The following is a 12,059-nucleotide window of genomic DNA, read 5'->3' as shown; positions in this document are numbered from 1 at the left end:
ATAATAAAACCTAAAAGTAGTGTGTTTGAAAATGTCATGAATTCTTAAATAAATCTTTAGTATGAAGTAGCCTATTTTAAGATGTATTGGATAAAGTGAATAATTAATTAATGGGGTGTAGAATTTGACTACTTTTATTCATTGGTTTTATGTCTGTCATGAAAAACAGGTTGCTGAAATTATTTAAAAACAATTTCTCTGTTAATATATTAGGAAAATACCGTGAAACAATTCAATACATTTAAAGTAAATTAATCAAAAGTTTAATTATTTCAAATTTGAAATTACTTTTTCAAAAACTAAGAGCAAATACTGTGCTATCCCGGTTTTTCAGTCTTGAAATCTGGTCACTCTAGGTATAACTAAGATAAAAATGTTGCTTTAGTATGTTACTATTCACATTATTTTATTACTTATGTTATTCCTCATAAACGTTTGTTTGTACCTGTTTCAGTTTTACAAATCTGAGTAATGGGAACTAATAGATGCAATCAAATATTATTTTAATTACCACCATGTTAAAAAGTACTAAATAAGTCAAAGTTTCTTTTTATTCTAAAGTTCAAACGTGGTCAAGTGGTTAGTTCATCGGAATGAGGGATCTGAGGATCTCTGGTTCGAAGCGTGGTACAAAATATCCTTCACACTTCTAGTTGTGTGTCATCAGAATTAAGAGTAACAATCACTCTGAACTGGTTTCGTTCCTCCTTGTCAAAATTAGAGATGGATATGTTTGAGGGTTAGATTTCTGCGGTATACTCAGTACAGATACCCCATGGTGTAGCTTTGCACTAAGAAAACAAGAACAGTTATATATTAACCATAAGGGCATATGATAAGAAGTTGTTTTTATGCCATGAAGGAAATATCTTATTTTAAAATGCAATCAGTGATGTAAATTAATTAAAATGTGGATTTCTTTCCTTACAGATATATATGTATGTAAGCAAAATAATTGAATAAATTTTCATTTGTTATTCTAAGCTATTATAAAACTTACTTTTTATTTTCTATTTTTTGCAGAATATTAAAGCAATGACGCTTGTTAACTAATATAGGTGTACAAATAATAGAGGGGCACTCAGTAGATTGTTACCTCCGCCACTCAGCATTGATCTATACGGCTCTCAGAAAACACGAAAATGTGCCCTTGGACCATTTAAGGCAGAAAAACGAAGAATAATGCTCGATAAAGTCCACCAAGTTTAATCAAAATCCGATCTTTTTGCTGAATTATAGAGCAAAAATTGTGTGGAAAATCGGACCTCATCTTAACAGAAAGGGATTTTTTTTAACATATTGACCTATGACCCTACAAAGACTAATCTTTTCTAAGTTGGGTCATAGTCTAAATGTATTCAAACTTTGGTATAAATCATTTCAGCTATTTTTGAGACAAACACATACACACATATAGGGGTGAAAACATAACCTCTGTATACTTTCTTTGGCGGAGGTAATTAGTGACTCAGATGATGAAAAATAAAGTTTAGAATGTGGTATTTGGTCATGAAAACGTTTTTTTTTTTTTTTATTGAAGAATTTCACCATTTTATTTTTAACCTTATTTCTGACACAAATTTAAAAACGTAATTTTCAAGATAGATTTTTATAATACTTTGTATAGATAATTTTACAATCAGTTTTATTCCTAACAACGCTTTTAATTTCAGTTACAGGAATGCATTATCTTTGTTCTTTATTTAAGATGTATAATTAATAATAATAACTAAGTTAAATAAGATTCACGGCATTAAGTACAAATGGTATGGCCAGGTGGTTAGGGCGCTCGACTCGTAATCTGAGTGTCACAGGTTCGAATCCCCGTCATACCAAACATGCTCGCACTTTCAGCCGTGGGTTTTTAATGTGACGGTCAATCCCACTATTCGTTATAAGTGTAACCCAAGAGTTGGCGATGACTAGTTACCTTTCTTCTAGTTTCATACTGGTAAATTAAGGTTGGCTAGCGCAGATAACCCTCGTGTAGGTTTGCGCAAAATTGAAAAACAAATAAGTAAAAATGTTAAATGAGACAACTGTAGCCAGGTGCATTTTAGTAATAGATAAAATAGTTGCTGGTGATAACACTCGAAATAAAATTCGCGAACAAGCTAGTATAAGAAGACAGCTTAGATTTATTTCATACGAATTTTGCAGAAGACTGGCGCTCAACAGCAAGTACACGTACCTAGATCACGTGGTAGCCAATTGGGTCTTCCCTAAAGTCACTGAAACATTTTTATTTTATTTTACAAGCACGAGGTATTTGGATGTCGCTGAAAAGTGCGGTTTCCGTTATAGAATCTCCCCTACCCTCAGTCCTTGTATTCTAAACAGATTTTGTGTTAGTATAAACAAGTCAATCACGACAGCTATTTTTAGGCTACTTTCTCCTTCCTTGCCATTTCACTCGTGGAGTCTCCTAGTATCAGACTCTTGGTCCATAAAGATAGGAACACTTCTCAACCAATCAACTCGTCTTATCTCGTAAGCTTACATCAAATATATTTTAGGGTAAAACCGACAGACCGGAATTATAAGCCTACTTCCTTATTCTTAACTCGTATAATGCCTATAACTAGATGTATAACTGAGGCATCCACGAAATAGTTGGAACAAAGTAAATAAGGTAAAAAGGTAAATCCTTCTCTGGAATAATAATTCCTGTTAAAACAACTTGTGCTAAGATTGTCGCTTAAATCAATACCTCACTATAAACCTTTTAACGGAGAATTCTACGTTCCTCACCAGAACTACGGAAAATTTACCAACTGTGAATGGTAGGATCTGTGTGGGGTTGGGAGATTTCCCGTCATAGATAGAGTGCATAGAGTTAATGTGATAGTTTTTTGTTAAAGAAACCAACTTAGAGTGTAGATAAAATCAATATATATATATATTGTTTAAATAATGCTGTAACCCAAACAAGAAACCTGAGATATACAAACACAATTTTGTTTAAAAAAAAGCAGATGAAAATAGCAACAAAGTTTTCGTGCTACACACTTTAAAAAATAGAAGAGTAATTAATCCTAAAAGAGTTTGGTTTTAAACACTGATAGTATGTTGAAGTGTTTGGAAACGTGCTTTAAGGAACTTCATTTTTTATTTGATGAATAACGCCCTCGACGTTTTTAAGTGGCAAAAGTCTCACTTTGCATAATAGAGCAACTTAAGTAACTATCCAAGAAACTTGGAGGTGGTCTTGTAGGTATGATGAGGATATTTACGTCTTAGAAAAAAAAAGAAGAGGGCATGACAAAATGATCTTTACGATTTAAGTGTTAAAAAGAATGTGTAGGAAGACTTTTTAAAATTACTTAGACTATGAATTTCAGAAAACAGTTTGAGGTGTTTGTTTTGAAGTTCGTGCAAAGTTACACGTGGAACTATCTGCTCTAGCTGTCCCTAATTTCGCAGTTTAAGACTAAAGGGAAAGCAGCTAGTCATCACCACCCAACGCCAACTCTTAGGCTACTCTTTTACCAAGGAATAATGGGATTGATCGTAATATTATAACGCCCCCGCGGCTAAAAGGGTAAGCATGTTTGGTGTGACGGGGACTCGAACTCTCAGATTAAGAGTCGAGTGACCAAAACATCTGGCCATGTCGGACTAGTTTGAGATGATACAGGTTGTGGGAAATAAACAGTATGTATCATAAGTTATAACTTAAATTAAAAATTTTTTTAAAAAATCAGGTATGAAGTAACGTGGGTGGTGTGAAGTAACTCTAATCACTAATTTCAGAAATCAGTGTGAATAAATTCGGATGGTGTAAAACACTATGTGAAACTACTAATGAATTTTTATGAAACGGTACGAAACGACGCGGTGGTGTGAAATGAGCACTGTGTGACAGTTGTTTGTTTGTTATTAAGCGCAAAGCTATATAACGGACTATCTCTACGATGCCCGCAGTGGGTAATCGAAACCCGATTTTAATGTTACAAGTCCCTAGATGTACTCTTAGTGTAGAATAACTTATGAATTTTGGAAAACTGTGCTGAGTGACTTGGATAGTGTGAAATAATTTATATTATTAATTTTAGAGAATAGTGTGAACAGAGTAGAAAAATTCTAAATATACAGTGTGTGAAATAACGTACTTTATGAAATTCTAAAAAGAGTGTGAAGTGGTTAGAATAGTACGAAATAACGTATGGTATGAATTTTAGGTGACAATGTGACGTGACTCAGGTTGTGTGAAGAAGGTAGTGTGTGTGAACTAATTTTATTTTTTAAAGTCACTTGGATGATGTGAAATAAGTGATGGTGAAATGAAATTATGATGATGAATTTCAAAGATCAGTGTAAAGAAAGGTGGATGGTGTTAATAAGTGAAAATGAAAAGCATTATTGAGAGCTCTAAGTTGAAGTTATGAAGGAATAAAATAAATAATATATGTATAACTTTTACTGATACAGGCTCAGGATGAAGTTGTTACACAAATACACAGCACAATCAGAACACTGTAAGTTGAAAGGACAGGATGAAGAAAACTCTGAAGAAATGAGCACTGGTAAAATTAATAGAAGAGTTAAATACGGTTTTCTTGGATTACAACAGTAAGAGAATGCACGTAAACCGCATGTGGATACGGTTTTCTTGGATTACAACAGTAAGAGAATGCACGTAAACCGCATGTGGATACGGTTTTCTTGGATTACAACAGTAAGAGAATGCACGTAAACCGCATGTGGATACGGTTTTCTTGGATTACAACAGTAAGAGAATGCACGTAAACCATACCGCATGTGGATACGGTTTTCTTGGATTACAACAGTAAGAGAATGCACGTAAACCGCATGTGGATACGGTTTTCTTGGATTACAACAGTAAGAGAATGCACGTAAACCGCATGTGGATACGGTTTTCTTGGATTACAACAGTAAGAGAATGCACGTAAACCGCATGTGGATACGGTTTTCTTGGATTACAACAGTAAGAGAATGCACGTAAACCATACCGCATGTGGATACGGTTTTCTTGGATTACAACAGTAAGAGAATGCACGTAAACCATACCGCATGTGGATACGGTTTTCTTGGATTACAACAGTAAGAGAATGCACGTAAACCATACCGCATGTGGATGCGGTTTTCTTGGATTACAACAGTAAGAGAATGCACGTAAACCATACCGCATGTGGATACGGTTTTCTTGGATTACAACAGTAAGAGAATGCACGTAAACCGCATGTGGATGCGGTTTTCTTGGATTACAACAGTAAGAGAATGCACGTAAACCATACCGCATGTGGATGCGGTTTTCTTGGATTACAACAGTAAGAGAATGCACGTAAACCGCATGTGGATAGGTTCGGTTTGGATGGATAGAATGTTACTGTGACAAAAAGAGCGGAATGGAAAAACAAACAAGTTTGATAATATTTATTTGATATTTGAGAATGGAAACACGAAATTAAAGTATGACCGATAAAATAAACAATGAAACTAAAATAAGTCTGAAAAGAATGTAAGATTCAAATATGATAATGTACGACCCTATGTATTACAGAAGCAAACCGGGTATTTTCTATCCTTTTATCTAGTTCTTATCTTCACCAACAAGTTTCAAAATATTCGTGTAATATTGATAACTGACAGAAGATATGAAATAGATGTTGAACAGTAAAGAATATGACATAGTAGTGGTGGAAATTGAGACTATGGTAACAGTGATAGTGAGCCAAAGCAACTGTTCATGTATTGAAAACTGTTCTTTTTGTTATTTAAATTTTATGAGGTGACAGAAAAATAAATGTCCTTTCGTCAGTCAACTAACTACTTTTGCCTCACTGAACTTCTATTTTTAAGCGAGGCTTCGTTAATAGGCGTACAAAAAATCAATTATTCATGCTGAAAACTGACAAATTTCACAGAAATTCACGATGACTACGTGATTCGGAACGCGTAGTCGCTCTCTTCACGAAGGCAACTCATCAATTATTGTAATAACATGTAAGGTGATTCTTTGTCTGGCGAAACTTCAAAACTTCACACATATAGTAGCTTTTTCATCACTTTGTTCTTTTCTAGTTTTTACACCACACGTATACAGTTATACGTATACATATACAGCATATTTTCTGTATATTAAGAAATTAAGATGGGTTATAAAATCTCTGTTTTTCATATAGAATTTTTGTGCCACAGTGCAAAGATCTAATCATGTAAACCTATTCATGTAAATCAGAGGCTTTTGTTCCAGCACACTATTGTAGCAGGAAAGATATATTTACAGGATCTTTTGTTACAAAACAACAACTCAACATACTAAGAAACCAAATAAACACAGCCATAAAACTATGCTCACCAGATAAAATTAACGATGAATTAGATAAAATAAAACAATACTTCATCAACATCAATAAGTTTCCTCCACAAACCGTAGAAAACATTATACGCACACACCTAGACAGAAAGCAAAATCAACAAACAAATAAATATATCTCACGAATAAAAAAATCATGAAACCATATACTGCTGCATATCATATATTCCCGATATCAGCAGAAAAATAACCAACATTTGGCAAAAACTAGTAACAAAATATGACATTCCAGTTAATACTAAATTTATTCAAAAACCAGGCACAAAACTGAGGTATACACTATGTAAAAAACTACACTGACAAACACCACACCAACATTATTTATAAAATACAATGTGATAACTGCCACGACTTCTATGTTGGAGAAACAAGTAGAAAAATGGAAACCAGATTCAAAGAACGCAAAAAGTCACCTTTACACGTTTTTGAACACTGCAAGTCAAATAAACACAACATAACCATAGAAAACACTCAAATACTAAATAAAGAAACAAACATAAAGAAGGGCAAAATTAAATAAGCCTTACTTATACAACAACTTAAACCCAAAATAAATCAATACAAAGGAACATCTTCATACTTATATTAAAAATAATAAAACAAAGAATATAAAATTATATATTCAAACATCTAACACCGCCCTCTACATTCCGACACTCAGTTACACAATCCCTTTCAAACATGTGGTCAGCTTTCGGTCAGTTACCTGTTTCTTTCTTTGTGAACCTGACGATGACCGAAGAAGGACGAAACGTTGTTCGCTCCTCTACGTAAAATATCTTCTCAACTCAAACGAGCCGTTTTTTCACATACAAGTTTTTATTTGTTATACCCGTGCAACTGATAAAGTAGGAAACGTTAATATCAAATTACTACATTTAACCCTTTAACAATAAAGTGATTTTCCGTGAGTCTTTTCTATCATCCTTGGTGACATATAAAGAGTTGATTATTATTTCACAAAGTAATTGTAATCGTAAAGTTTCTTCTAAAATACGAAAATGTGGAGGCTGTGGGAATGAAAAAGTGTATGGTCAGACATTTAAAACATTTAAAACTCAACATGTCGTCTTACACGTATACGTTTATGTTTGCTGCTGCCATCTAGTGTGAAAATCCTAAAAGTGTTCACACAAAAAAACAACAACAATATGAATTTGTGAAGTAATAACAACTAGAAAGATTTTTTTATCTTTTATAAACATCCACGAAAAAAGTGAGTTGAACGACTCCAATGATTAAGTATCATAACTAAGTCCGACTAAGTATCCTCATGGACTACAAACACATTTAAGAAATATTCGTTTTAAGCAAAGACTTTCAAAGTTCGAACTTTCAGCAGAAGTAAGTCGATGCATATTATAGCTACGCAAAAAAACGTTGAGTCCCGAGAAAAACAGAAAAGCTGTAAATGAAGTTGACAGTATTAAGAATTATGAATCATGTCATAATTTGGATAAAACTGGAAATGTTAATGATGTTTAAAAGACATTCGAATTTTTATAATTTGTCGAGACAATTAATCATACAACAACTGCTTGACTAAGTTTAGTTTTCAATGAAAACATGATATACTGAAAGTAAAACGAACGATTTGCTTAATCCTTTATTCGTACGCTAGCACAAAGCTACACAATGGGCTATCTGTGCTGTGCCCACCACAGGTTTAAACCCGGTTTCTTAAATTATAAGTTCGCACAGTCTTTGTTTTGTTTGTTTGTTTTTTTTGAATGATCATTTTTTACAAAAACTGTGGGAGTTCAGATTACTAACGCAAAGTATGTGAAATAATTAATTCTCTTCTGCTCGTGTATTTAGTTAGCTATGCACAACCGTCACTAATTTTGAAAGTAACTAGTCAACAAAACCCCCCGTCAACTCTTGAACCACGCTTGTCTGATTGAACAGTGGGATTTGACTGTCATTCTCGTGTAAGGAGCGCGTTTTTTGTTTTTTTTTGTATAAACAGTCGTGAAACGTTTACCTTTGAATTCTTAGTCCGCGCCCGTTAGTCAATTCCTGTTTGAGGATCATACATGTGGAAGAATTAGTGAAAACAATCACTATAATGTAACATAGTAAATCTACGTTACGTATAAATACGTATTTGTCCTTTTAACAGAATTCATAATAACACGCCATTGTAAAAATAATACTTGATTTAAACCATTATTTCAACTCTTATAGCCAACTCTTGGGATACTCTTTTACCAACAAATAGTGGGATGGACTGTAACATTATAATCCCCTCACGCAAGCATGTTTGGTGTGACAGGAATTTGAACCGGCGACCCTCAGATTGGCAATCGAGTTCCCTAAACTACCTAAAGAAAAGATCACTACTAAACTATTTATCTAGCAGATCCTGGCCAAAATAAAACAAATAACAGTTTGACACTCTGTTGTTATGATTATTTTTTAAATTATGGTTTGTTCGTTGTTAAGCTCAAAAATATACAATGCTCTATCTATTGCGTTCTGCCTATCGCAATATCAAAACCTGACTTTTTAACCAGGAGACTTTTATTTGTAAAAAATTTCAGTACCGAATTTCAATAGTTTTGCTGTTGAAATAAAGTGATGGAATTTAAATGAATAGAAGATAAAACAGTGAGACTATTTCCCCGTAAAATCAACTATGAATCACAAATGTTTCTTATTTCGTTACCTGAATGAATATGATCAACCCTACAATTATAAGCACAAAGCTAATAAGGCATTTCTTTAAATAACAAAAGCATTTCTCTGATAAAATTTTTTGGATTTCCGCTGCTTATTCGTAGAGACTACTCACCTCATCACACTATAATGAATGTGTGTTTGGCTACTTCGTATTTTATGTGTTACTGAACCCCACAGCTGTTACCATTTCTGCAACTTGACGTTTCCGGTCGTCAAATTCTTCAAATCGATCGTTCCGACAATGGGCAACATGCCAAGTTGGACCTAACCTCCAAGTATCAAAGATCTTTGAGCTTCTGATTGAAAACTAACCGTCCAAACACACTAGTTGGACTTTTGTGTCTACTAGTTGAGAGCTAATTTTCAAGTTCTCTACTCTTCATTACCAGACCATTCATCTCTAGCTAGACCTACTCTCAGTGAAAACCAAAGTATTCCTCTTTTTCCTACTCTGTCCACCTGGCGAGGCATCTGTCATCCAATTTTTTCTTACCCTACTGGTGGTTGCTAGGCTGCAGCTGGACCGCACCCCGCAGTGGCAGAGACCGCGGAGGAAGCTCGCGCATGTGCACTACTTAAGCTCAGGACTGGTGTTGGTAGTTACATCAGAGAGAAGAGAGGTTGACGCCAGTCGCTCATAGCCGATATCCTAGAGTCTTGTGTGCGAAGTGGATTTTCCATCTTCCTCTCTTTTTATCCGTTTGTTCTTAAAAAGTTTCTACATCATTTTAATTTGTCTTTAGTAAGCGTGCAGTGGTTTCTTGTTGTTGTTTTTCAAAGTAGAAAACTTTTTTTTTATTTTATTTTATTTTTTACAACATGGTATTAAATGGCTGAACTGTCCAGCTAAGAATGAAGCGGTCAGAAAGTGCTGATGAAGAAGGCTATTTTCTAGCGGGTCCGGAGAGGGTGAGCGAGCAGGGGCGACTCGGGCCAGCGACAGTTAAGTCAGCTTGTCATGAGGCCCCTGCTAGCTTCCTGCTCCTTCTATATTTTTTAATCAAATGAAATATGAGATTAGAGTATGATGATGGGAGCCGCACGCCTTCATTGGAGAAGCCATACCGAAAAGTGTTACAGAGATGGCGGCTGTGCTTGGCCTCTCTTCTCTTCTTCAGTGTTGTGCTACTGGACAACTTTATGGCCTGTCTAAGTGTTAGAGATTCGACTGTTTATTCTGCGCGTTTCCATAATCCCTCGATACCAGACAGTTTTGGTTCTGAGATAAGTCGTATCTGTCCTGTGTCTCAGGGGCTGAATCAACCCCAGTGCCTTTCCCTGGCGTACCTGTGCGCCCTGTCACCGGGCAGGGAGCGAGAGGAGCATCTGCTGTACCAACGCCCTTGCTTCTGCTCCCATTACCTCTTGACATCAGTGCTCGGACCACAGGGAATAAAAGGTTCACCAGAAGATTGTCGGACCGCTCTGACTTCAGTGATTAACCTCGACACCATGGCTCAGCAAGCCACGTGCGAGTTTGAAGCTTTACTCGCCCGATACGATTGTAGAGGGCAGTATTCGGTTCGGTTTTTCTGTCAAGAATGTGAGGTAAGCTTCAAAATACAGATATCAAAAGTTAAACTCATTTTTGTGGTCAAACGCTAGGATCACTAATCTTTAAAAATGATAAATTATACATAGGAATTATCAGTAAGTTTAAAATAAGGAAAGCACGAGTTCATTGTTAAAGTCACTTGAGGTAGTGGTTACTAAATCATGCATTTTGAATTAACCTTTACAGGTACGAAAACGTAGAATCAGAAAAGGTTGTGTGAATAAAAAATAAGAACTTATCTTAAAGTTTTTTAATTGGATATATGCATAAAGCTGTTCGGAAGAAACAATAGTTTCAGAATAATTCTGGTTTTATCTTACAGTTCGCAGAGCTTTCGCAGCTTACATGCTTTTCTCCAACCAAGCTTGTTGAAAATATTGGTGGTAAAACTCTTAAAATAAACCGCTAAAACTTTTTAAAATGATTGCATATATATTAGTAGACATGTGTATATATTAATATTCAATGCTATTGGTTACAAACGTATATTTATTATTAAACATTTGTTGTTAGGTTAAACTGAAAAACAAACAAACTTTTATTCAAGGATGTTTAGTTGTTCTTATTTTGTAATGTATTATTATCAGTATTATATTATTAAATGCAGGTTATAGGCGTAGAAGTTGTTTTTCGTCTGACTCTAACTAAACTAAAGAAAATACATATTTACTTTATTTTTTATTTGTAAAGGAAATAAAGTTAAATATACTGTGCAAGTCAAACTTAGACATGACCTGAAATAACACGTAAACATTCATCTGTAGATATAAATATATAGTAAGTGCTTCATGTGGGTTTCTCGTCATCATGAATATGTCTAGGTTCTGTAAGCAGAACCTGGTATATACTCGCGTGTGACTCAGAGCTTAAACATTACTGGTGTCTGGTGTTTTTTAAATAGAGGCTGGTGCATGTGTTAGTGTGTGACTCAAAAGTTAAACATTATTAGTGCTTGTCTTATGTTTTTTTAAACAGAGGCTGGTCTATGTGTGTTAGTGTGTGACTCAAAGGTTAAACATCAGTGTTTGATGTTTTTTAAATAGAGGCATGTCTGTGTGTGACTCAAAGGTTAAACATTATTAGTGTTTGTTTGATGTTTTTTTTTTTTTTTTTACAGATGCTGGTGTGTGTTAACATTTGACTCAGAGGTTAAACATTATTAGTACTTATCTGATGTTTTTTAAACGCAGGCTTGTGTGTATTAACACTAGGCTCAGACATTAAAACATTATCAATGTTTATCCAATGTTCATTATACAAAGTATGGCGTGTGTTAACGTTTAACCTCTGAGTCATACAGTATCAGTGTCTGTCTGACGTTCTTTGAACAAAGTCTGGTATTTATTAGCGCGTGGCTCAGCGTTTCCCGAGTATTCATTAAGCAATATGATGTCTGTTAACAGAGGTTAAACATAATCGGCGATTGTTTTTTAAGTATAAAGTCTGGCGTTTATCAAGGATTAAATGAATGGTAGAGATGCT

General features: G+C 34.7%; 1 protein-coding gene and 1 long non-coding RNA gene across 3 annotated transcripts in view; both read left to right on the top strand.

Moving 5' to 3' along the window:
* Positions 1-2,353: 2,353 nt before the first annotated feature.
* LOC143253341 (uncharacterized) lies at positions 2,354-6,003 on the top strand. The gene is made up of 3 exons (XR_013029516.1): positions 2,354-2,632; positions 4,432-4,526; positions 5,559-6,003. It is a non-coding gene; the product is annotated as an uncharacterized LOC143253341 (long non-coding RNA).
* Positions 6,004-9,510: 3,507 nt separating this feature from the next.
* The window catches only part of LOC143253338 (NALCN channel auxiliary factor 2-like), a 74,637-nt gene continuing 72,088 nt past the window's right edge, over positions 9,511-12,059 (top strand). For both annotated transcript variants that reach the window (XM_076507057.1, XM_076507058.1), the window contains exon 1: positions 9,511-10,570. In XM_076507057.1, coding sequence (XP_076363172.1) covers positions 10,034-10,570 — 537 coding nt within the window. In that variant the 5' untranslated portion in view covers positions 9,511-10,033. The remainder of the gene's footprint in view (positions 10,571-12,059) is intronic.

The sequence above is a fragment of the Tachypleus tridentatus genome, chromosome 6, assembly GCF_004210375.1.
Source record: "Tachypleus tridentatus isolate NWPU-2018 chromosome 6, ASM421037v1, whole genome shotgun sequence".
Taxonomy (NCBI): domain Eukaryota; kingdom Metazoa; phylum Arthropoda; class Merostomata; order Xiphosura; family Limulidae; genus Tachypleus; species Tachypleus tridentatus.
This window is presented reverse-complemented; position numbering and strand designations above follow the sequence as displayed.